This window comes from Macaca mulatta, chromosome 1 (genome assembly GCF_049350105.2).
Source record: "Macaca mulatta isolate MMU2019108-1 chromosome 1, T2T-MMU8v2.0, whole genome shotgun sequence".
In the NCBI taxonomy this organism is placed as follows: domain Eukaryota; kingdom Metazoa; phylum Chordata; class Mammalia; order Primates; family Cercopithecidae; genus Macaca; species Macaca mulatta.
This window is the reverse complement of record NC_133406.1, coordinates 75234905-75262774: the sequence shown is the minus strand read 5'-3', so window position 1 is coordinate 75262774 and position 27870 is coordinate 75234905. Positions and strand designations below refer to the sequence as shown.

The 27870-nt window shown below is 35.7% G+C and overlaps 1 protein-coding gene across 5 annotated transcripts in view; it reads left to right on the top strand.

The window, feature by feature from the left end:
• The window catches only part of GPATCH2 (G-patch domain containing 2), a 203159-nt gene that overhangs the window by 101625 nt on the left and 73664 nt on the right, over positions 1–27870 (top strand). For 2 of the 5 annotated variants that reach the window (XR_013412260.1, XR_013412259.1), the window contains exons 6-7: positions 7914–7993; positions 12672–12739. Coding sequence is in view for 2 of the 5 variants with exons in the window: in XM_077986983.1 (XP_077843109.1) it covers positions 7914–7993; positions 12672–12739; positions 15576–15715 (288 nt within the window). In the remaining 3 variants the exon portion in view is untranslated. Of the gene's footprint in view, positions 1–7913; positions 7994–12671; positions 12740–15575; positions 16452–27870 lie in introns of those variants that run through there. The other 3 variants (XR_013412258.1, XM_015116123.3, XM_077986983.1) reach the window with 2 other exon arrangements.

Genomic DNA, 27870 nt, shown 5'->3' with positions numbered 1-27870 from the left:
TGCATCATCTCTCTATCCAATCACTATTCTTTGCTTACTGACCTCTAGCTGGTCTGGACTGAACACTGGCACCACATTCACTTCTGTGAGTCTGGCTCCATTTGGCCTTTGGGGGTATTATTCTGGTACCCATTACTGAAGCCCACAGATTCCAGCCATTTGCCTCGGATCTTCAAGTCCCTGTGCTTTCTTGAATCCAAACACAGTCCTCACCCACTGGTCCCCTCATTAGGGTACAGAAACTCCTGGATCACCTGTCTCACATACTCAGACCTTGGGGAACCAGCAGCGTTCTCTCAGGCTATCTGTCTGGCCTCCACCTTCCACAAATGCAGCATTTTTACTACTGTGGCCTGTTGGACAAGGTGCCAGTTCAAATGTGGCACCTCTTCTAGACATGTTACTCCCCGACTGTACCTCAGGAAGCAAACATCCCTCAGTCCCCCCATGCTTTTCTGACCTTCCACCTTACTTTATGCAAGAGGCATGGAGATCATTAGAATGTTAGTTTCTGACTTACTCCTCCTACTTCAGCCTAGTTCTCCTTTCCATGCACCAAGGAGTAGGAAGGGGCAGAATGCCTCAGGTCCTAGTCATAGGCAGAAGGGTTTCCCTCATCCTGCTGTGTGTAGAAGAAACCACGTTCAAGCTCTTGACATAGGATCCAGAAAGCAATAAAGAAGTAAAGGTAAAAATATGGAAATTCAATACATGAAAACATCTTGTTTGTGTCTTTTTATTTTTACTTGGCCACCCTTGACAGAGTCTGATGATGTCTATTAGTCACGAAAATCTAGCTTAATTTTTAAAGACTTGAGCATAGAGATTATTTTATAGGATGAACAATATTCTTAGATTTCTGAACCTTTGTTACCTATCCAACCATTATTTCCTATGAACTTCTAGTCAGGTTTATTTTCTCATTTCCAATATATATACCCTTTTGATTCAAAACTTGTTTATGCATATAGTCACCCCTCCTTCCGTTGGCTTAGAGCCTAGCCAGCTCTAACACTCAGCATAAGTCTCATCTCCAAAAACCACATTTGCTAATTTGGGCTTTAATGCTTTTTTTTTTTTTTTTTTTTTTTAAACTTATGTTGCAGTTATAACTAAATGCACACAGTTTAGTAGTTGTTTAATCTTTAGATGGTTTTATGTTTTAAGTCTGCAACATATTAGTTAGTAGGGTTGATACTGTGCAATTCATTAGAATCTTCCATATAGCACCCGAGTGCTGGGCATATGAAGAAGTTGTTTACAGTCTCCTCTCTTATTAGTGAATTCCTGGTCCACCAAATGACACGTTGTTTTCAAGGACTAAATGTAGAATTTAATGGATGTAATTGGCTTCATTATTATTAATTACGAATTGAGCTTGGTGTACATAATAAGGTAGCCATATAATGATGGGTTGTTGTATTTTGTTTCCCCCCTGACATAGAAAGGCACTTGGTGGCTTGGTTACCCTGATAAAAGATGCCATGGTGGAAACCTTTGATTCTTTTGGTCTTTAACTCCTAGTCAAAAAAAAAAAAAATTGATGTTATTGGCCGTATCCCAGGTACCATGAAGTACAAAGAAGGGCACAAGGCACATGCCAACTGAGTTAGTCACTTGAACTTTCCTTAGAAACTTCACCACCTGGTGACTACACATACCTCTTATTGTCCAGAACGCACCTCACGGGAAGTGAGTTATCTCTGGCTGCCTGACTGACTTTATAAACCAGTGCTTTCCAACCTTTTTGACACCAGGGACTGGTTTCCTGGAAGACAGTTTTCCCACAAACTGGGGGTAGGGGGATGGTTTGGGGATGAGTCAAGCACATTACATTTATTGTGCACTGTATGTCTATTATTAATACATTGTAATACATAATGAAATAATTATATCATTATTACATTGCAATACATAATGAAAAACTTCTACAACTCACCATAATGTAGAATTAGTGGGAGCACTCAGTTTGTTTTCCTGAAACTAGACAGTTCCCTCTGGGGCCGATGGGACACAGTGACAGATCATCAGGCATTAGATTCTCATAAGGAACACACAACCTTGATCCCTTGCATGCACAATTCAATTGGGATCACACTCCTATGAGAATTAAATGCCACCACTGATCTAACAGGAGGCAGGGCTCAGGTGCTAATGTGAGCAGTGGGGAGCAGCTGTGAATACAGATGAAGCTTTGCTTGCTCATCTGCTGTTCACCTTCTGCTGTGTGGCCTGGTTGCGGTCCCTTGCTATAAACAACCAGACTTGGGATAGACATTTACTTCTATCAAGGTAAAGCTATTAACTATTTTAAAAATGTGAGAGTCTGGCTGTGGTTATTTACTTAAAATAGATATTGACCCAAAAATGTTAAAAGTTTTAGGTTACTTGGGATTTTCGTTGTTGTTTATTGAGCATGTAATATGCTAAGATTATACTTACACTGCTATTCGTTAACTAATATTTGACCTCTTTTTAATTATCTCATTCACTCATTTATTCATACCGCAAATAGTTTGCAATATGTTGTACATTTGTACTTTTTCCCTCCCCCATCAAATCATGATTACATACTTTTTTTTTAGCTATGGAAATTTTTAGTGCAATTAACAGTATAATAAGGTCTTGAACTGCATCAAATAAGATTGAATGATTGAATGATTGCCTGCATGTTTGCTTTAGAACAGCTTGTACAGAGCAATATTTTAAGTGTTTTATTTGCTAAATATAAACCATATTAAGTTGTCAGTTTAGAAGTGTTGAGACTATCAGCATTTTTCTTATAAATTACCATTTGTCCTTGAGATTCTTAGAAATACATTTTTAATTATGAAAACCAGCTGTAATTTTTTCCCTTGATGTACATTAAGGTTTTATGCAACACCACTATCAGGTTAAGAAGAAATTGACTAGTTTATAAAAACAGTTTGAAAAATAGTAGAAATAATACCCAGTTCAAAAAGTATGCACAATGGATGATGTGACACATTGTTGAATAATGTGGAAAGAAAATAAATTTTAGCTGCCAAAATGTTGATCATGTGATTTTGAGTACTGAAATAATTTAAGTAGTTTATAAGCAAGCACTTAAAAGTTTTCCTAGTCTGCTTATATTCTTAAATAAATTTTTTAAATGTGCCTGTAGAATTTTTTTCAAAAAGCTGTATTAATAATGTGTTATGTCCTCAAACATGTTTGCTGAATCTCATCATTATCTTCACAACCGTATTGCCCTCTGACCTCTTCTGCTACCCCCCAAAAAATTAAAAAGAAGACAATTAATTTTACATGTATTGAGCTTCAACATGCATAGTTCTCCCTAGGAATGAACTATTGAGATCTCTTTTGTTTTTAAGTCTTATCCTTTGTATAATAGGCTCTATATAACCTAAGCAACAAGGAGAAAATACTTTCTGGCTTTTATTTTCTATACGTGTTTTTTGTTTTGTTTTTTTTTAACCTTTGGTAAAATAGTGGGAAATAGGAATGAAGACTTTAAACATAAAATAGAACGTTTATTCATTGTATGAAATTCTTTAAAATAGTTGAACATTACTTTTAAAGAATGACTTAAATGTCTAGAGAGATAAAAAAAGATTTTTATAAACAAATTCCTTGGCAGCAACTACCTTATGTGCTATATATTTCAGGATAATAATAAGGGCTTACTGCAGGTCAGTGTGTCATATCCCAGTGGTGTCTAGTGAGATGGAGGGTTATCTTATATGTCAGCTGGATAACCCTCTGAACCATTCTGAGCAGGCAAGATAATGGGACTGAATTCTGAAATGAAGGTTGAAATATATTGGAATATTGTTACATGTGAGAACAATAACTTTTTAAAATAAACGTAGTCACCTTTTGACATCATTAGATATATTTGCTAATAATTTTTAATAGAGTATATTCAGGTGAATAGATTAGGTAAAGGATGAAGTGAATCAAATATATGATTATATGTTTAAATAGATAAATACAAATTACAAATTTTCCCACACATGGGAAGCTTTATTATTAGGAAGCTGCTGAGCAAAAACTGAAATATTTTTTTCTTCTCTATTATGAATACTGAATGGACATTTCCTAATACAAGCAAGGTTTTGCCTTCTTGACTGCTATTTCATTTTAAATATAAAATTACTCCCTCCCAAACATAGGAGCAACGATGTAGAAATTTTTTAAATTGCTTTAGATTACTATGTTTCCAGGATAGTATTTTCATAAACCATTACATAAAATATTAATCTCTTTTCTTAAAATTAAAAATTCTTTCAAGTTTTTAAATTCAGTCTTCTTTGTGTTTGCCTCCAAAGTCAGTTTGCCAATCCTAAATATAAACTTAATTTTGAGAAGTCGTATGTGTGTGTGTATTGAATGAGTCCCCAAAACTATTTGTTTTTAAATGCAGATGTGAGTTGCTTTGATATGAATTAAGAAAATCCACATTTAGATTATCATGGTATATAAATTAGAATTTTAGAAGATATATAGATTGCCAATATAATCCAAGCGTATAGCAGTGGGATGAAATGATAAAAGTTTTTTACACCATCTTACATACAATTTTGTTTATTACTTTGTGATTTATTCATAAAAGAAGATCTTTATGCACAGTGGATTTTACGTAAACATACGTGGATACATCCTTATTTTCTTGACACTTGTAATATTGCAAGCTTCATAAATGAGGGATTTAGGAAGCCTTTGGTCAGCCAGTAGAGGCCACTCACAGCTTGTTACTAAAACTGGATGGCAAAGCAAAACTCTTTACTATCAGTATTGGGCATCATTCTGATCGGTTAATTTTTAGTTCCTTACTTAACAAAAATAGTATTACGATGGAGTGGTATGAAAAAAGTTGTTGCTATATTTGTTTTTGAATTATGTAGTGATTAATCTTTTCTGTGAAAGCATTTAGATTTTTCATTAGTAGTGTATACCAGAAATGAGAATTTATGTATTTAATAATTAGATGTATTATTATTCTAATAGACCAATAATTCTAAATTCTTAATTATCAATGCAGACTGGCTTTAACTAGGAAAAAATTGTTTAAAATGAAGATTTAAAACAATGACATTGTTTAGTTTTATGTTAAAAACGTAATTGCGGCCGGGCGCGGTGGCTCAAGCCTGTAATCCCAGCACTTTGGGAGGCCGAGACGGGCGGATCATGAGGTCAGGAGATCGAGACCATCCTGGCTAACACGGTGAAACCCCGTCTCTACTAAAAAAATACAAAAAACTAGCCGGGCGAAGTGGCGGGCGCCTGTAGTCCCAGCTACTGGGGAGGCTGAGGCAGGAGAATGGCGTGAACCCGAGAGGAGGAGCTTGCAGTGAGCTGAGATCCGGCCACTGCACTCCAGCCTGGGTGATAGAGCAAGACTCCGTCTCAAAAAAAAAAAAAAAAAAAAAAAAAAAACCGTAATTGCTAATGTCATACATACAACTATATGTGTATGTATATATTTCTAAACTTTAGTGTAATTTTCATTCTGTCATTTCATAGAGAACTATATGTGCTGCTCTTAAAAATATAGTAAGATCACTTTGAAACTAGCTGAAGTCTATGTCTTTATTCACTACTTAATGCAATGCTGTCAGCTGTAAGGTTAGCATCTTCCCTGCAACACACATACGGATTCCTCTAGGAAGGCTAATCCTCAATAGAAAGGCAAGCCTTGTACTTCTCTGTGGTTTATTTCTGGCTGGTTTTTTTTTTTTTTTTTTTAACAAAACCTTTCTGGTTTAAAGATGTAATCACGTATTTAGATTTATATCTGCTTTCAAAGGAAAAATAGCCTAAGTTCTCTAATTTTCCCCAAGTTCTTTCACATATTCTCATCGTGGAGTGTTTACTCCCCTCTACTACACTTTGTAAATGTTATCCTTCTTTTGCTGTAATGATTAATAGGGGAGCCATTTGTTATTCTTGTTAGTCCTTCTATAATATGTGCTGGTAACCCTGTTAAGTGCTGCCGAGCCCTGCATTGCATATACTTAAAATAGCCCACATGCTACCCAGAAGTTACAGGCAAGGTCTAGATTATCCTTGGCTGAAGATTTTCCTAGAGTGTATTCTAGATTCAGGCCATCATTCAGGCCATCATCTCCTGGGACAAATCCCCAAATACAGAAAACACTGGTTTTGATGTGTGGTTTTTTGTTTTTGTTTTTGTTTTTTGTTTGTTTGTTGTTGTTGTTGTTGTTGTTGTTGTTGTTTTTGCAGTCTCCCTGTAGGGGAAAAAGTACTAGGTGGTAAATTGGACAATTTTGATTCAAAGTTAGCTTATTCAGTCCCTATCATCTAGGGCATGTGCCCTCAACTCTGTGAGTGTTAGTTTCTTCACTATTATTTGAGAATAATGATGTTTCTTCACTCTAGGCACATTGTTTATGAAAAGCAAGCCATAAAGCAGGCTATAAAGAACAGGAGTGACTGGACACCATAGCTCATGCCCGTAATCCCAGTACTTGGGGAGGCTGAGGTGGGAAGATTACTTGAGGCTGGAAGTTCAAGACCAGCGCACCAAACATAGCAGGGCCCCAGCTCTATACAAAATTCTAAAAAAGTAACTGGGCATGGTGGTACGCACCTGTAGTCCTAGCTGCTCCAGCAGCTGAGGCAGGGGAATTGCTTGAGCCCAGGAGTTTGAGGGTGCAGTGAGCTGTCATTAAGCTATGAGTTGTGAGTATTCCTGCTTGGGCAACAGAATGAGACCTTGTCTCAAATAAGTAAATACACTTAATTTAAACAAATAAAAATAGGGATATTATTATTAATGACAATAGAAATATTTCTAATTATATTAATTTTTGATATATCTTTTGTGCTCATTATTACACATTCTTTGTCAGTTTGTTCATGCTTAAGTCCTACCAAGAAAGATTTAAAATTGCATTGTAAAAACGTAACAAACGATACAGAATTTTTATTTTAACCTTGACTAACAGGTAAAAATAATCAGTTTCACCCACTATACTATAATTTAGATAACATGAAGGCTATGAATAGTCCATACTATATAGGTCCTAGTTCAAAGTCTTTTCCTAAAAGTCATACAGTGTGAGCTCTGCTAATAAGAGCACGATTGCTTGTGAATATTGGTATTTTTAAAGATATGAATGATAGGAACCTGGTATGACTTTTTGTACCATTATTAGATTTTATAAAATTCCAAACTTTGAGGCATTTTCTCCGTTGGAAAACTGAGTTATATTGTATAACCTTAGTGATTTTCTACAACAGTTTTGAACACTCCTGTAATTCAATTGTCCTCAGGAATGGATCATCTTCCTTCCTGAATTTCTTTCTAGGAGGACATTGTCTGAAACTAAAACATCTGGTAGGCAAGGATTTCTAGTGACTTCTCCCTAGCATTAGACACATTACCAGGCATACATTAGATGTTCATTTTTATGGCATATATTTCATATGCACCAATTTGTTCATTTCTTGTAGCCAGTGATGAGGATTTTTCCTGGCCTGCCATATAAATACATTTTTACTTTAATAGAAATCTAGACAGATAAAGGTGAAATATGAATTATTATATGAATTATGTTTACTAATATTTTTCGGTTTAAAAAAAAAATCAAAACAACCCTTGGAATTAGAGGAGCTCCATAACTTCACTTTTATCGAGACATCAAAAAGATTAGTTCAATGTAACAATATAACTAAAATCACCCAACTGAAAGGGAACGCGTATCACTTATTATATGATAAGGTTAAGCATAATTTTATATGTGCGTTAGGTTACTAGTTGAATTGTACCAAGTAAGCAGTACTGGATTTAGAATAAGAAGCTCTCGGTGGCTGCATAAGGTGCTAGATCACATTGGCAAGTAAGTAAGGATCAGCTTAGGGAAAGCCTTGCATGCATATCTCATTAGTTTTCATTTTACTTTCAGTGTAGAGCCATGGATGGCTGTGGAATGAGAAAGTTGACATGTGAAAAGCAGCAATTTAGAAAGTTGAATTTGGCACATTGGTAAGATGGATTGGAGCAGGGGGAGATAAATTGCATGCAACTCCCTTCTTAGAGGTGATTTTTTATTCCTCTTTATTCCTCTTAAATCAGATAACTACTTTGTTTCCTTTTAATCTTATAACTGATATCCAATTTATGCTCCTTGAATTATCACTTTTTGTATTTTCTTTAAAAGGAATTCTAAAGTAATTTTTACATTTTTGTATGTTGCTTTAAAAGTAATTTTAATGTTATTTCCTTGAATATGTTTCTCATCCCCAAACGGATTGTGCTTTTTGTGATTTGTGACTATTCTGTAATAAGAATAGATGATACAATGAAATATTTTATTCATTCCTCCAACTATCTTGTAACAGAACTTTTAAAACACCAATAAAAAACAAAAGTGCGCTCATTTGAAATGCTTTCGAAGAATCTTCCTTTATTCTTCTATATGGAGATAAATATTCAACACATTTATTTCAATGTCTATTAATTAAAATGAATTACTGTAAAACATTTAGAATATTATTTTACTTAAAAGTCTTGTTTCTTTCTTCAAAGAAGTTGAGTCAAATTAATAATTGACGTAAGAAAAACCAGAAACCTCTGGGTCTTGACAAACTGGCCCGGAGCCTGAGGCAGTGCCTCCCGACAGCCTGGAGACCAGGCATATTAGATTGACCAGTCTTCACAAAATGGAAAGGCCTTCTTTTGAATGGCAGCTTGCCAACATAAGTGTTTGTCAGTGTGGGCACTGAAGCAGAGTAGAATTTGGAAGGCAAATAAAATATAGTTGAAAAGCAGAGCAAAATTGAAGGGGACCCGCTGTACTAGAAGGAGAGAAGAAAGGATGATGGTTTCTTGTTCTTACATGTGGACATGAAAAGAAACTTCATTAATTTACAGAAGGAATCTTAATCATTGGGAATATAAGTAAGATATCATCCGTATTGAATGGCCTCTGTATTAATCTTACAAGACTCTTGTGTCTCAGAGAAGTTTACCTGATTTGTAAAGTTATTTGTTTGGTTACGTAATTGTGAAAGAATAGTATGGCATGCATTGGATTTGATAATGACACAATTAAATGAAAATGAGACATAAAACCAACTCTTTATCTTTTAAGTAAAATCATGAAATTGGTGTCAATACATCAGGGACAAAAAGAATAAGAAATTGCTTTTAATATGTCTAATAACTTTGAGAGAACAGATATTTTGTCATTGATAATTGATCATTTAGCAGAATTTCCAATATATTGGTGCATATTGACCTCCTGAATCGATAGTGGTACTTGTACAACTGTTGTTAAATTTTCATCTCTTGCTACTACATTCTTATTTCCTGAGATTGATAATATTTAAACAACAGCAAAATCTATGACCCATGTGATCTTTTAGAATTAGGACACAAAAGTTATGTTATCTAGAAACCATCAACTCTTTTCTAACTTTCAGTTTACTTCTTAAGACTTTGTGTGATAAGCATCTAATAAAAAGAAATATATCTCCTTTATTTCGAATTGTAGTCATTATTTATGTAGTAATATTTAACAAATGAATCATAAGAATTCAGGGCATGTAATGTAATGTCTAAGGTTATCAACACTAAATATTGGCTAATTACATAAATGATTGTCTCCAGGGTTTTGTCAATTATAAGAATTGGATTGTGAAGATACTGTTTCTCATAAAGAACAGAATACCTGTTTCCTATCTAATCTTATGGAATTCTTATGGAATAAAATGTATTTTTCTCACTAATAAACTTTACTATGTGAATATTTTATTAGATATTTAAAGTGAAACAACTTCTTAAAATTTGTGATTTCTAAGACAGTTCTGAAATCACTAGAAAGCATATGGTTTGGAGAAGAAAACAGTCACCATACTTAATTGTATGCTAGAATTTAATACTTTGATCTCATGTTTAAAACTGCTTCTTTAATTTTTGTAAAGATTATTTTCTATCTTGAATAAATGATGAAACTTTTAGAAAGAATTCTTTAAGTATGTTCCTTGAAGTTTGATAGTATTTTGAAGTATTCTCCTAATAATCAGATTAAATATGTTTTAAAGTTTAAAATTCACTAAAACTTCAGTACAACACTGCTTTCCACAAGCTGAATTCTATATTAAAGATATTATTCTCAAATTTTAGGTAAGTGTGTCTAGTTGCCACAGTAGCAAAAGGTTCCCATTGTAAGAACATTTTGCTCCTGAGACAGACCACTGACATTGACCCTGAAGAGATCATCATATGTTGCTTTATTTCATTAAAAAAAGTAAATTTCTAAACTATGCCTATTTTTGCATATCTTTAAAAGTAAAACAAAAATTTAGTTAAAATAACAATAAAGGATAGTCACCTCTGTCTTTTTAAAGGGATCATGTAGTAGGTAAATATGTAAAATCATTTAAATATCTACACTTGAAACTGTAAATCTTTTGTGGGTTACTTGCTGCAATTGAATTGAGCTTACAGTATTTTTATACATATATATGATTGCTGAGAAATACCTAGTATGATTATTTCTGACTAGATTGAAAGCTTACATTTGTATTATGGTATAAATTAGCTATAAATTCTGTTTTATTGTATTCAGTTGCTTTGTTTTCATCAGGCAATTTATCACATGGGTGTATGTGAAATTTCTTTATTTATTAAATTTCAGATTATGTATTTCAAACCAGAGCAAGACTTAAACATTTTTCCATAAGTATAGCTTCAGGTAAACAAGCAATTTTAGTCCTGAAAATAGCTTCTGCTTCTGTCAACACGTTGTTTATTTTTTCTCTGAGATAAAAAGTTTAGTTTTCTGATATTTGTACCGAGATAAAGTCAGTAAACAAGATTAATATAGTGTGGAAAAGGTTGTCAGCAGCCTTGGCAAAGGAAATAAGTTGCCTGTACATAGAACATACTGTAAACTGAATAAAAGTGTCAGGTCCACCATGAGATAATGTGATCATGAACCTCTAACAAAGCATGACATAGGCACAGTCGGCTTTTCTCATAGCCACAGTGTAGAAAATGGATTATGGTATTCCAGGGATACCCACTGGAATAGCATGAAAACCTCATTTTGAGATGAATGCAGGATGCAGTCCTGGAGTTGAGCCACATGTTTACCTGTGGTGCTCAAACCATAGGGTTATTAATGTCATCATCTGTGCACATTTGCAGTATTTGCATTTCTTGGAATTTCTGAGTATATGCTGGCATTCTTGTAACCCAAGTGATACGAGAAGAAATAAGGTTTTGAAAATGTTAGGGTGTTCTCTAAGAGGAATTTTATTGCTGTCTCATGCTTTCCCCCCCATCCTATATAAATGGCACTTCTATAATTACGGAAGGTTTTTGTTGTTGTTGTTAAAATGGAACATAACTTAAAGCCTTTTGCTGTAAATGTATGCCTTGTCAATTGTGATTGATAGATTCATTCTTGTGCAGTGCTATGTTCCCTTTGAGAACCATCTATATAAGAAAGTTGTGAAATTCTAAAAAAAAAAAAAAATAGGAGTAGCTTACTTCAGATTTTAAATTTTATTTAGAAATAAAGGAGTGAAAATATTTTTCTCTTAGATGAAATTGTATTTTGTACTATGTAAGTACACAGATGACTCCTATCTTCTCCGGGAAACTATGAAAAGGGTTGCTCACCACTTCCTTGATCTAAGTTTTTGTATATATTTAAATGTATGTGTTATAATACATGTTATTTATATTTAGGATCTAGCTACAAATACATTGGTCCTCGGAAATATCTGCTTAACACTGATCTAATTAAACTTTTTTTTTTTTTTAACATAATAAGTCACTGGTCTGTGTTTTTTAAAAGGATATTTGCACTATTGTAAATAGTCTTTTTTTAATTTTTTTTTTTATTATTATTATTTTGAGACAGAGTCTTGCTCTGTCACCCAGGCTGGAGTGCAGTGCGCAAGCGATTCTGCTGCCTCAGCCTCCCGAGTAGCTGGGATTACAGGTGCGTGCCACCATGCCTGGCTAATTTTTGCATTTTTAGTAGAGACGGGGTTTCACCATGTTGGCCAGGCTGGTCTCAAACTCCTGACCTCAGGTGATCTGCCCACCTTAGCCTCCCAAAGTGCTGGGATTGCAGGCGTGAGCCACTGTGCCTGGCCAAGATTTTTTTAAAATAGTTTTAAAAATCTAGGAGAGGGGTCGGGCGCCGTGGCTCACGCCTATAATCCCAACACTTTGGGAGGCCGAGGCGGGCCGACCACGAGGTCAGGAGATCAATACTATCCTGGCTAACATGGTGAAACCCCGTCTCTACTAAAAACACAAAAAATTAGCCGGGCATGGTGGCGGGCGCCTGTAGTCCCAGCTATTGGGGAGGCTGAAGCAGGAGAATGGCGTGAACTCGGGAGGCGGAGCTTGCAGTGAGCCGAGATTGGGCCACTGCACTGTATCCTGGGGGACAGAGCAAGACTCCATCTAAAAAAAAAAAAAAAAAAAAAATCTAGCAGAGGAAATATACTAGACCAAAACAAGTAGAGTATTCTTACCAGGAATTAAATTATACTTTTGATCCACGCAATGTTGTTAGAGATTTGAAAATCTTGTATTCTCCATTTTAGAGTGATGTCCTCAAATTGATATATCACTATTATCCATGGTCGTTTTATATACAAATCTCAAATTTATTTTTTCTTTTTAAATTTCCCTGTAGGTACCCACTCCTGGCCCAGTGGGTAACAAGAGAATGGTTCATTTTTCTCCAGATTCTCATCACCATGAGTGAGTACTCAATGTGTTTATATAACCTTATTGAAGTATTCTACTTAGCTCTTTGGGGAAATTATTAGCTACTACTAGTAAAGCTGGTTTAATTTGTACTTTTTAAAAAGAGTAAGTATAATTTACCATTGGTAATAATGTAAGAACAATTTAAATGAAAACCATGACAAAACTTAAATGGGGATTTTTAAATATAGTTATTCTGTTATTTGTGATAGTATTTGAAATTCATGCATTATTGAAATGTATGTATTATCTTTAAAAATTTAAATTTTCATTACATTGAGTAGCATCAAGCTTTCCTACTCCTCCATCCTTATTCTCTATCCCAACCCTTCTAAAATACTAAAATGAAGAGTACTAAGCCAGGCATGGTGGCTCATGCCCATAATCCCAGCACTTTGGGAGGCTGAGGAGGGCAGATCACCTGAGGCCAGGAGTTTGAGACCAGCCTGGCCAACATGGCGAAACCCATCTTTACTAAAAATACAAAAATTATCCGGGCGTGGTGGCACATGCCTGTAATCCCAGCTACTCAGGAGCTGAGGAAGGAGAATCGCTTGAACCCAGGAGGCAGAGGTTGCAGCGAGCTGAGATCATGCCTCTGTACTCCAGCTTTGGCAGCAGAGCGAGACTCCATCACAGAGGGAAAAAAAAAAAAAAAAGAGTAAAAGACTGTTTTGTGGTTTTTTTTGTGGGGGAGCCAAGCGTGGTGGCTCAGGGCTGTAATCTCAACACTTTGGGAGGGCAAGATGGGCAGATCACCTGAGATCAGGAGTTCGAGACCAGCCCGGACAACATATCGTGAAACCCAGTCTCTACTAAAAATACAAAAATCAGCTGGTTGTGGTGGTGCATGCCTGTAGTCCCAGCTACTTGGCAAGCTGAGACAGGAGACTCACTTGAACCTGGGAGGCAGAGGTTGCAGTGAGCAGAAGCATTCCAGCCTGGAAAACAGGGCAAGACTCCCATCTCTCAAAAAAAAAAAAGTACTTCTCTACTTCCTGCTACTGCCAAGCATTTGGTAATAATATAAAGAGCTGTGAAACAACCAGAATGTATTTCCGTTTTGCAACAAAAGGAAGAGACTACTTACTAGATAATTTTTAAAAACTAGGTAGTTGTAGCTTTGACTTTGGTAAATTATTGCTTGAATTTCCACGGGTTAATTCTATCTGTAAATACATCTTTGTTGGAAAAGCTTAACTTGTTGTGTATTTTAGATCAATACCATATATCTCCTGCAAATTTGATTGAACTTTTAAAAAGGCCATAAAGTATGGGAAGACATGAATTAATTATTGAATAAATTTTTTGTGGCAAGCAAACATATTAGGATCCATTAGTTTCTATTTTTTAAAATCACTACTTAACAAATATAAAATAGAGATTATTGTTCAGATATAGCAAAATGATATAATAATCTTATAGTGGCCTATAAATTCAAAGTGCATGCATGGACTATAGAATTGTGGAGAAGGTAGGCTATTTCTTTTTTTTTTTTTTCCTTGAGACAAAGTCTCGTTCTTGTCGCCCAGGCTGGAGTGCAGTGGCGCAATCTCGGCTAACTGCAACCTCTGCCTCCCAGGTTCAAGCGATTCTTCTGCATCAGCCTCTTGAGTATCTGGGACTACAGGCGCGTGCCACCACACCCGGCTAATTTTTGTATTTTTAGTAGAGACCGGGTTTCCCCATGTTGGCCAGGCTGGTCTCGAACCCCTGACCTCAGGCCTTCCGCCTGCCTCAGCCTCCCAAAGTGCTGTGAATACAGGTGTGAGCCACTACACCTGGCCTAAGGTAGGCTATTTCAACAAAAGTTCTCATTCAGGAAATGAGATACTTAATACTCAGCATGCCACAACGCATATATCCAGTTTGGCAAGCAATTCTCTCTCTCCTCTCTTGGAGAACCTAACTTGTTATTCTTCCTCTGAAGACCTCAGCTGATATGTTCATTGCAGCAGATGCCTTAAAGGGTACTGCACAGTTTTATCAGCCCATTTCTTGTTGGTGAAAGTAAGAGGTTTGTCATCTGCCTAAGGAACTAAGCAGTCACAGACCCTTGTTGACCAAGTTGTTTATTTCAGCACTAGCATTTCATCAAAAATACAGTGGTTTCTGTTGTGTTTGTTCTTACAGTTTCACGCCAGCAAATGCTGCTGGCCTCCATGATCTTCCTCTCCTCTTAGTCTCCTTAGTTTAATGGCTTCTGCCCTGAGGCAGGTCAAAGCCATGGCCTCCAGCAAGTAGGTATAGGTCTTCAGGAAGTCTTTGTCAGCAGGCTCATGCTTTTTGTCAGAGAAATCCTACAGGGAGGTATTCAGGAAGATCTAGACTAGAGTCATTTTGCTTGTTAACTCTAGCTTCCATGCCACTGCCTGTTTCCGTTTAGGGGTTCCAAACATGGTTTCCCCAGCTGCAATTGCCTGATTATAAGACTTTAATTCAATTTAGATTATATTTTATTTATTTATTTATTTTTTTAGACAGGGTCTTGCTCTGTTGCTCAGGCTGGAGTGCAGTGGTGCAGTCACTATCATGGCTCACTGCAGCCTCAACCTCCCAGGCTCAAGTGATCCTCTGGCCTCAACTCCACAAGTAGCTGGGACCACAAGCATGGGCCACCATGCCTGGCTAATTTTTCTCTTTTTTTTGATAGACATGTGGTCTCACCGTGTTGCCCAGGCTAGTCATGAACTCCTGGGCTCAAGCAATCATACCACCTCCACCTCTACCTCCCAAAGCGTTGGGATTACAGCTGTGAGCCCCCATGCTTGGCCTTGATGATGTTTTATAGGCTTATTTAGTAAGTCTGTATTTTCATCCCTTTCTTCAGGCCCATCCCTTACCTATGTAGAGCCAATGAGGAGGAGGTCCCTTACAGATCCCACTCTTGACAAGGAGAAGCCACAGGACACCACATCATGGGAATTTTCTTTTACGCAAATAAATAAGTATACAGGCAATGTTGTGTAGACACAAACACACACAGACTTCCAGTTAAGTTACATAGGTTGATGCCCTCCTAGGGACTGGCCTGCCTGTCTGCTTTAAAACTGACTCCATTTTACTTCAGCTTGTCTCTTTTATTGCTCTAGGAGAAAAGCCCAATATCTGAAATGTTCCCATCAGCTCCTTTAACAGAAGAAAGTATATGGCCAGTATCCACTCTGGCCAGAGAGTTTTAGTTATATGGTTCCCCAACTTCCTAGCTGGAATAAATGATTCTATACTCCCTGTTAACCTTCTTCCATTCCTCCTTCTCCCTGAGTTAGATACATGAAACTGACTCTTATTATCAAATTCACCATCTCATAGTACAAAAACTAAGGTGCTCATACCCTCAGGATATACAAATAATTTCTAGCAGAATCACCAGTAGTTTTAAGGGAGTCAATTTTCAAATCCCTTGCTTCCATTTATAAACGTCTTTCCTGAAAATTATCAGCCCTGGTTATTTTGCTGGTTCTTACTTTTCCCAGTGCCTTTCTTCTTCCTTAGGGAAAAAAGACACCCCTACCAATCCTAATCTTTGGTGCACACTATAAAATCTTTCCGGGCTCTAAACAGAGATATTTCAAATATTGTGCTGGTATTAATGTTGAGGGATTGGATTTAATGAATAAATCACAAAGCATTTTGCTATTTAGGTATACAGTTTCTAATTTTATTTCATGTTTACTTTATTTTATTTATTTTTTCTTTTGACATGGATTCTCACTCTGTCACCCAGGCTGGAGTGCAGTGGCATGATCTCAGCTCACTGCAACCTCCGCCTTCCAGTTCAAACGATTCTCCTGCCTCAGCCTCCAGAGTAACTGTGACTACAGGTGTGCGCCACCACGCCCAGATAATTATTTTTTGGATTTTTTTGGTAAAGACAGGGTTTCACTGTGTTGGCCAGGCTGGTCTCGAATTCCTGACTGCAGGAGAGTTGCCCGCCTCAGCCTCCCTGAGTGCTGGGATTACAGATGTAAGCCACTGTACCCGGCCTCTAATTCTTTTTTTTCAGCAACTGCTAGATTATTAAAAATATTTCTTAACCTAGAAGTCGTTTTGTGACTTTGGGCATAAAATTCCAAAAGACTTTAAATAATCACGTGACTGTGCTAACCAGGTTCCTTTTATTTCCATTTACCAGTTTGTGTGAACAAGGTTTCTGAGCACTCTATGAAATTAAAAGATGGTAATCGAATTGACACTAAAAGACGTACTCATCAATGAACTAATTTGGCGGGAAAGCTCATTAATGATGCCTTTCTAATAAAATTTTATTTGTTATGTTTACTATTGTTTTATTTTTTGTGTTTGCTGTTACCCAATATATGATTATATATTAAATATATGTTAAACAGGAGTTAAGGAGAAAAATAAACTATGTAAAATTTTCAACTTTTAAAGAAATGTGCATCCTGGTTTGGTTTTTGTTTTAAATAAATGGTGGAGGGTATCAAATCACAGTTATATTTATGTACCAATGTATATATTTCAAAGAGTAGCGTAATGGTTTTATTTTAAATTATCAATATATTGATAATTTATTATCAATTATAATTGATAGAAAATTAAATCCTTGCAAATGTTTAAATTTTTGTTGAAAAATGTTAGATGTCTTCCTAACATTACGTGAGGGGAGTGTTTTCATAACTATTTCAGGCAATACGTATTCAAAAATGGTAAAGACCACTGTTGTATAGCATGTTTTCAGGAAAAAGTAACAGAATGTTCTACAAGTAATGGTTTAAACAAATAGCAGTTTAGTTTACAGGTAGAAACAGAAATCTGGAAGGAGGCAATTTCAGAGCTATTGAGGAAGCAGTAGTACTATCTGCTATAACCTCCTTTAAGGAATCATTGGTGTTTCCCCTCAAATTCCTATCAGCATTCTCTATATCTCCTATTTTTTTCTTGTTTATTTTTACTTGATTGTGGTATTTATTATATTATTATGTGTTATATAATTGTAAAATGCATGTTTTATTCCCACTGAGGGACCAAGAACTTGCCGAGGTTGGAGACTTTGTCTTGTACTTTGAATCTCTTACATTGTACATCACAATGCGTTACAGTCAAATCATAGGGCTCGGTTCAAGATTATCAAGTTCTACTGCTAGCTAGTGATGGAAAGCATCCATGAAGGCACCAACTGAATACTTGTTAAATACAATTGATAATTGGCAGAAGAAGCAAGTACTAGAGCTAGAATGAACGTTAGGTGCTGTCCAGTCCAGTCACTTCAATTTTATAGATGAGAACTTGAGGCTCAGAAAGACTCGGTTCAGAGACTAGCTTGCAGAAGATATAAAACAAACCACCACCAGAAATAAACACTAAAATTGGTCATCACTGGATGATGGGATTGCAGGTTTGTTTTGTATTTTACTAGGAGCAGGTGAGGTAGGGGTACATGTTAGTATCTACCAAACTTTATTTCAGTGGACATGTTACTTTTATATTTAGAGGACAAAAAAGCCAGATGACTCACTCCAGACTGGAATGCAGTGGCACGACCTTGGTGCACTGCAACTTCCGCCTCCCAGGTTCAAGTGATTCTCGTGCCTCAGCCTCCTAAGTAGCTGGGACTATAGGCGTGCACCACCACGCCCAGCCACTTTTTTGTATTTTTAGTAGATACGGGGTTTCACCATGTTACCCAGGCTGGTCTTGAACTCCTGACCTCAAGTGATCCACCCGCCTTCTCCTCCCAAAGTGCTGGGATTATAGGCGTGGGCCACTGCTCCAGGCTGCAGTCTTATTTTTGAAGACAGATACAGAAAATCCTTCCAGAGTGTCATAATATAAAAATCCGATCATTTTAATAAAATAGCACAACAATGTACAAATTGTTTTAAATACCATCTAGTAATTATTTCCTTGAAAAACATATTACTGTATTTAAAGTCCAATCATTAATGTATGATAAGTTTCTTTTAATCAGAAATATGTAGTACAGAGAAATGAAATATTGACTAAGATCAATATTGACTAAGATCAATTAGTATCTAATTTCTCAGTGAAAGTAACCTAAGTTTTGAAATTATATTTTAATTATTCTGTTGACTTTTTAAAGCTACAAATGTTAAAATGTTAAAAATAAAATTAATATATGACTACATTAAAAATATATGTAAGCATAAAAATGGAGTTACTTCTTATTAATTCAGCCTCCCTTTATGTACTCTGTCAGTGGTTCCAGAGATTTTTTCTTTTTCCAATCACTTGTGAGATACTTGCTTTTAAATAGAGATAAATATGATTTCTTAATCGATTGTGCAATTTATATATTTTACTTTTATTTCAGTTTTAAGTAGAGGATATTTACCTGAGGAATTGTATGTAAATCAAACTTATTTTAAATGCACATGGGTAACTCATTATAATCCTATGACGAATTCCTTTATAAAGCAAATACTCACCCCTTATTTTATCTTTTGTGTAAATACCGAATTTGCTTAAAGCAAGATTTGCCTGGATTAAAGGTTATGTTCATTGGGAATACTTTTTACACTTTGAAATTTAACATCTATTGCTTTATAGTGAAAGTGTCTTTAACTCTAGATTGAGATAAATAAGAAATACAGATCGATTCCTCCTCTGATTTATTGTGATTCCCATGGGTGAGTCATTTAGTTTACATGTCTTAAGTTTATTTATAGAATAAATATAATATAGTAACAGTCCTTTCTTATATAAGATATTTTTACAAGATGCTTAGGTAAAATACAGAAATATTAAAGTAGGTATGAAACATTTCAAAATGATGATGATAAAGATGGCATACTTTATATTGTACACTGTATTTTATTTTTTCAGACAATTTTCATATGCACCACTGTTTTTAGTATTTTTTACTACATCTCTCAAGTAGTCATAGCAGGTATTAGACCCCATTTTATAAATAATTTGACTTTTCTGAAGTCACACACTGCACATCACTCAACCAAAAGTCAATTAAAAAGACAAATTTATTAAGCCTCTATTAATTGTTAGTTAACATACTAAACCTGTTAGGGTATAAGTAATGCCCTTTAGCACTTGTTTCTTTATAGACAGTTAGAAATTAAAAGGTAATTGTTGCATGTTAAAACTTATGGAATAAAGGTTTACATATTACTATATTCCACTGTACTGTTAGGGGAAGAAAATTAATATTTATTTTAAACATCATCTGCCAATTTCTTAGTGTTGTTTTAAGCCTTCCAAATACTGAGAGTGGTTAAGTTTATTTTATGCATGAGGAAGAAACTGAGACTCAGAAAATAAAACAATTTGTCAGAATTCACCTAATCAGTAAGTGGCAGAGCCTGTATCCAAGCTTAGGTCTTTCTGATTTAGTAACCGCACGAGGCTGAACTTCCTGAATTTACGTAAAATTTGTAGTTTAATACAAGAAAAAAGGTTTTAGCAGGGCCTCTTGAGCATAATTTTAGAGTTGACTTTTTGTTACATAGAACATTTTATTGAGTGAGGAATACCTTTAGCATCCTGGTCTTCTAGTCCATAGAGCATAAGAACCCAAAGGAATCTTAAAAGATCACACAGCCCAGTGTTCTCATTCCTTTACCTTCATATAGAATAACATAGCAATCATAGTTGATGAAACTCCACCCTATATCTCAAGTCATTCATTTGTCCATTCATTCAGAAGATATTTATGAGGGTGTACTAGGTGCTGGGTTTACAGTAGTGAATAAGACGACATGATCACGGTTGTTGTGATTCTCACATTACTTACAATGTGATAGAGATAATAGAGATTAGTCAGCACACACACATATGTATAATTATACACTGACACATAAATGCATTATTATATACTGAGCTAAGTACTCTAAAGAAGAACTTGTAAAAATTGAATTTGAACTAGACATTGAGATGAGGACGGCTAATGAGATCTCTAGGATCTAAGTGAATTGGTGGCAAGAAAAGCATTTCAAGCAGAGAAAATCATATGTGTTGTGTTCAAGAAACTAAAGGAATGCTTAAACAATATAGGAAGGAAAAGCATGTGGTATGTGATGAGACCAGAAAAGGATCAACAAGGAGCACATGATGCCAAACCTGGTAGGTCATGTTACAGATTCTTTCTCCTAGGAGTGTTTGGAAAGCCACTTAAGGTTTTGGTTTACCTTCGCTTATTTATTGTTCACTTGGTGTGAATGAACTCCCTGTCAATTTCTACATTGATAAATGTGCCCTATTCGCCTTTTGGCATCCTCCTTACGATTGCTACCAAGATCTGTTCTTACCTAGTCACATGGCTTCTTAATACTCTGTTGTCTTGCCCTAATTTTTATTTCCATATCTCGATCTATGAAACCCTGTTACAGTATATTGGGTTAGGAGTTTGACATATATTTCTACTTCTTTGTCCCCCTCCCTCATCTCTCATGTATAATTTTTCATACTTGCAAGTCTCTTCAATAAAGTAGTTATAGTTCACAGGGAAACTGTCGGCATAGAAGACTGTGTACCATTTTATCAGTTAATTCATATATTTAGTGATAATCCACTTAGACCAGTGTTACCCAGCAGAAGAACTCTTTACAGTAGTGAAAACGTTATGTATTTTCACTGCCCAGTATGGTAGTTATTAAACCGCATATGCCTTTAGCACTTGAAGTGTAACTATTGCAATTAAGAAACTTAATTTTTAATATTAATTTAAATTTAAGCCGAAATGGGAGGATCACTTGATGTCAGGAGTTCGAGACCAGCCTGGCCAACATGGTGAAACCTTGTCTCTACAAAAATACAAAAATTAGCTGGCATGGTGGAACATGCCTGTAATCCCAACCAGTTCAGAGGCTGAGGCAGGAGAATCACTTGAACCTAGGAGGTGGAAGTTGCAGTGAGCCGAGATTGTGCCACTGCACTCCAGCCTGGGTGATGGAGCAAGACTCTGTCTCAAAAAAATTAATTAATTAATTAATTAAGTTAAATAAATTTAAATGACCATATATGGCTAGTGGCTACCATATTAGCACAGGTTTAGATCATTTTATATATACTAGACCCACCATTAAGTTAAAACGAAATTATGCCTCTGAGTCCAAAAATAGAAACTTATCTCTAACAATAAAAATCCATATTACAAGTTGCAATAGCTCTTTCCTTCTGAAAAGTACATTTTTAGGAGACCTCAGTTAAGAATCTTGAGGTTGATTTTGTCCTTTTGTCTAGATATAATATTAATTGACTTCCCATGAAATCCTATACATTTCTGCTGCCTGTAGTTCAACACTGTGGGTGAGGAAAGGGGGGATTAAGAAACAGTGAGAAGGAATTAGTGTGGAACTCTGCATCTGCAGAAATTTTAGGTTTTAAAAAGCTTCTTTCCTAAAGGTTTATTTTCTGGTCATTCTTAAAAAAAAAAAAAAAAAAAAGTTATTTCTACTCCACAGAGTTCCCGACCACAACTGCTCTACTGTACTTGAAAGAGCACTGTACTGAGGGCTCGATAAGTGATGACTATTCCTGTTACCAGCAGTGCCACAGGGAGGAGTAAATGAAATAATATGCCAGGCTTAGCTCCTAGACCTCCCTAAACTGCGTCTGTGTCCTAGAGGGCGAACTGAATTTGGAAACCACATTCAACCCTATGAATTGTGAGAGCAGGCAACCTGCCTGTGTCTCTAAGCCCAGCCATTCTTTACAGTCAATCAGTTTTAAACTCTTCTGTGCTCCCTGCTCCCAGATTTTTCTATCACTTTTAGTCTCTCCATGAAGCCCGTGTGGAACCTTGGCTCCAGTGTAAATACATATCAATAAATACGCATTCTCTTTCAGAGCATTTTTTTCTTCCTCTGCCTTTCATAAACTTGACTCTGACTTTCAAGGATGCTACTTCCTGTGTTTCCTTGTTTGCTCATTTTTCACTAGAAAGTTATTAAGTAACTTTTATTTTCCATGTATTATGCTAGATTATGGCAATACAAAGAAAAAGAAAGAAGAAAGAAAGAAAAGAAAGAAAAAAGAAAGAAAAGAAAACCAATCCTTTCCATTATGCCCCCAAAACATGATAGTGCTTGAAGGAAATGAAGGGGAAGTATATGGTTAAAAATACAAGATATGGAATCAGACAGACTGAATTCAAATTCTGATTCCAGTACTTGCTAGCTGTGTGAGCTTGAATGGTAATAGGACTATTTCATAAAGTTGTTGTAAGAATTGAATGAGATAGTTCATGTATGGCCATGAGAATGATAACCAGCACACAGCTAACACTTACTGAGTGGTGATAGTGCTTTTATTGCAACTTTGATTACTGCTTCTACCACGTTTTCTACAGCTGCTACCACTATTTCTGTTAGTGTTACTATCATTATCCTTTTCTCAAGGACCTCTGATTTTTTATTAGGATAAATAATCAACTGCAATATACGAATATAATAGCTTTAGTGGAGATATCGGCAGAGACATTGGGAGTTTTGGAAGAGGAAGCATCTAAATCTGCCAGGGTGAGTTCAACAGGCTGCTCAAAGGAGGAAGCCATTCGCCTCCTCTCATTCCTATAAACCCTAGGACACAGAGGCCACCATTTTCCGACAGCATTATTGCCCCTTCCAGATTATTCCTTTTTTACTCCTGGGTAAAACTGTTTTTGTTCTCTGAGGTTCATACTACCATCTACCTTTCCTTATTTGCCCTCATTCATACAGGACTTTGGCACTTGAATTAGTCTTTCTTTCCTGCATCAGCCTCAGCTATCCTAATTGGTGACAACATGTGTAATGGTTGGAAGGGACATGGGCTTTGGAATCAGGAGACCTAACTGAATTCCCGCTCTGCCGCTTAGTTATGAAATCGTTGGCAAACCTCTTAATCTCTCTGAGCCTGTTTCTTTATTTGCGGAATGGTAATAGTAACTACCCCTAAAGTCGTTTAAGGATTAAATGGCCTTGGTAAGGGCTCAATGCATGTTGAATACCCCTATGACCAACAAAGCCATGGCAGCGGTTGGATGGAATAGTACATGCTGGCACCTAGCACAGTTTTTTTTTTTCCTCCTGGAATCCAGTGTTCTTCATCTGACTGCTACTTGAGATACTCCCCTGGCTGCTCTTAAATATAACCATCACCCAGAACTAATAGAGCTCTGAAGTTTTGAATGGTATTATACCATTTTCTTACCACAGCCTAATACTCTCTCAGCGTTTTTCTTATGTTCACTACCTATGTTCTTTAGACTCATTAAGACTGCTGTTTAAATTTGGATAAACTTATCCAAATATGCTTTCACTCCCCTTTTTCTTAGACTTAGAGGAAAAGATCTCTCTTCTCCTGTCCTAGGCTAACTCTTAACACCTATGCTTTTGATTGAAAGTTTTTTTTTTCTTTTCCAAAAGCTTCTTTCATCATCTACTACATTTTTTAACCTCCCCTTTAATTTTCTTTAACTCTAATGTGTTTTCTCTCTCTCATACTTTGAAAGCCAAACTTCTAGAAAGAGTAGATGACAGTATAGGCCCTTCTTCTCCACCCTACCATGATATTATAATCCTGATTTCTTCCCACATCACTTTCTAGAAACTTCTCTGGAAAAGTTCACCAGTGACCCCTCCAGTTGTGTTTTCTCAGTTCCTGTCAGACTTGATTTCTCTATATTTAACACCAGTGACCACTCCCTTCTTAAAACATTTCTTCATGACCTCAGTGATACCACTGTCGCTTGAGTTGTTTCCTGCTCTGAACATTTATTTTTATTCGTCCTATCCAGATTCCACTAGAAAGAAGAAAAAAGATGTAAACACACAATGACAAAGAAGGAACATTTCAGCAGATTAGAGATTTCAGCCAATTTCTAGAGCTAGAAGCACTTGGAGATTTGCACCTAAGTAGGCAGGTAGAATAAATATAAACTTAAGAGTCTGGTGAAATAAATGCTGATTTGTCCCTTACAGGCCCTAGAAAATGTGAAAACTTCAAAATAGGGTGGGGCACGGAGCTGAAATAGTATGTCTCAGTCAAGAAAGTAAATCTTTCTTTTCTTCAGAAATTTACTAATCTGAGAAAAATAGACAAGATAGTAACATTGTAAGTTTCCACCATGAGGAGACACTTGTATGATCATCCTGTAGAAAAACTTATATGTTGAAAAAGCTCTTGTGATCAGTTTTGTAGTGCCTTTTTAAATATTGACTAGATAAGTAAGGATCACCAGATATTTGAGAAAATACTTCAGTATAAAGAGAGGAACAAACAGGAAAAAAGGACCTGCTCATTAAAAGATGCCATAGACAGATAATTTATAAACCAGGTAGAGTAAAATGTTAATAGTAGAATCTAGATAGTGGTATATGGGTATTCATTCTAAGATGCTTTTAACTTTATTGAATATTTGAACATTTTCTTCATACATATTGAAGAAAAAGTAAAAGAAATGAAAAATAAAATGGGAGATTAAAATGAGGAAAGAAATCAAGAGATCCACAAATATGAACAGACTTTATGGTTCATAGGTAGGAAGATTAAACATAGTAAGGACGTCAGTTTTCCCCAAATTGATAGTTAGGTTTAATGCAATTCTTATCAAAATCCCAGCAAGATTTTTGTAAATATAGAAAAGATTATTTTTAAATGTATATGGAAAAGCAAAGGAACTTGAATCACAAAAACAATTTTTTAACAAACAATAAAGTTGTAGGAATCATCCTACCAGATTTCAAGACTTACTGTATAGCTACAGTATTCAAGACTGTGTGGTATTGGCAGAGGGAAAGGCACATAAATCAATGTAACAGAATAGAGACCCCCAAAAATAGCTCCCCCCCCGCACACACACAAATACAGTCAATGGATTTTTGACAAAGTTGCAAAAGCAGTTCAATGAAGGAAGAATAGTCTTTTCAACAATATTTAAAACTAGTGTTCTGGAAAAGTCCCTTTAAAGGGATGAAAAGAAGCTACGCACTGAGAGAAAATATTTGCAAACCACATATCTAGCAAAAGACTAGTATCTAGAATATATAAAGACCTTTCAAAATTTAATAGTTATAAAACAGTTAAAAAACAAAACAATCAAGTTAGAAAATGGACAAAAGACATGAACCTCCATTTTACCAAGGAGGATACACAAATAGCAGATAAGCACACAAAAAGATGTTTAGCGTCATTATCTATTAGAGAAATGCAAATTAGGACCACAGTGAGATATCACTACATAGCTATCAGATTGGCTGACGTAAAACATAGTGACAGCATCAAATGCCAATGAGGATGTGGAAAAACTGGATTACTCATACATTGCTGATGAGATTATAAAATGGCGTAGCCATTCTGGAAAATGTTGGCAGTTTTACGAAACTAAACATGCAACTACGATACTAATGAGCAATTGCACTCTTGGTCATTGACCCCACCGAAGTGAAAACACTGTTCATAGAAAAACCTCTACACTAAGGTTAACAGCAGCTTTATTCATAATAGCCCAAAAGTGGATACAACTCAGAAGTCTTCCAATAGGTGAATGGTTAAACAAACTATGTACACCTATACAATGGAATACTACTCCGAATAAAAAGGAATAAACTATTCATACATCAACAACTTCGCTGACTTTTCAGAGAATTATGCTGAGTTTAAAAGCCAATCTGAAAAGGTTACATCATACCATTTGTGTAACATTATTTAAATGACAAAGTTATAAAAATAGAGAATGGGTTAGTGGGTTAACAGGGATTAAATATAGGAGATTGAGGGTTGGAGTGAAATGGGTAAGGCTATAAAAGGGCAACATGAAGGATCATTGTAGTAGTAAATTGTTCTGTATTGGTCTGTATCAGTGTCAGTATCTTAGTTGTGATGTTACACTATAGTTTGCAAAATATTATCATTTTGGGAAACGGGATAAAGGTGCACAGGATCTCTACCAACTGCAAGTAAACCTACAATTATCTCAAAATAAATATTTCATGTAAAGATTGATAAATCATTCAGCAGGCAAACAAAAAGACAAATTTCAGGAGGAAAAAAGTAAGAAAAATTAACAGATCAACTCAGAAGATCTAACATTTAATTATTAGGCATTCCAGAGACAGAAAAAAGCAAAAACAAATTTTCTCACACTGAAGGACCCAGATCTCTTGATTGTGAGGTCTCACCCAACACAGTAAATGAAAAATGCACACTACTAGAGAAATTAAAAACTTCTAACAGCATCCAGAGGAAAAAATCCAGATCACATTCAAAGCAACGAGAATAAGCATTTTTTTAATCAGCCTATTGAAAACTTAAGAATATGAAGAAGAAAACAGACAAACAAGTGGGAAAACATCAACTCAAACAATAAGAATATGAAGAAGAAAACAGACAAACAAGTGGAAAAAAATCAACTCAAACAATACACTTCTCAACCATTCTCACTATTTGAGTGAGTTCTTCAGCAAAAGGTGGAAATGAACTGAGAAGGTGCGGGATCCAGGGAACAAGAGGTGTGGCAAAGGAGAGAAATGACATGAACACCCAATGAGAGCCAAGGAAGTTCCAGGACAGATCTGGAGAACAACAGCTCAGATGAGACCAGGTAGACAGAGGGCTTTGGGAGGAGATCACTGGAGGCTGAAGAGGCGGGAGGAATAAGGGATGGGCGTATTTTCAGATATGTTTTAATATTTGAAAACTAACAATGATAAAAATAAGAATGTAATAAAGATAGGCTGGCAGGTACTAGAAAAATTAAGAAGGCTGGCAGGTACATAGAAAAAATAGCAAAAACAAGACAAATATCAACTTTAGGAGAAACAAAAAGAAAACCTTAGCAGCAGAAAGTATTCATGTAGTCATAATAATGTCTGTATTCACAATTGATTAATTAAAAAGATGCTGTAATTGGAAATAGAGGGTTGGGAGATTAAAAAAAAAGAACTAAGTCTGTGATAATACAAAGTCAGTACTTCACATCTAAAATCAATGAATCACAAGCTATTGGTATAACCTTATTCTTTAGAAATATAGCATTAAATACAAAACAAAAGGACTAAAAGAGTTGACAGTGGTTTCTCTCAACAGAGCTTAGGAGTCAGGATAGATGGAACAAGAAATTGCTGTTTTTAATCCTTTTAGTTTTTTTTCTTTTAAATTGTGTGGATGCATTTGATTTAAAAAAAATGATTTTCTTTGAATCAAGAAAA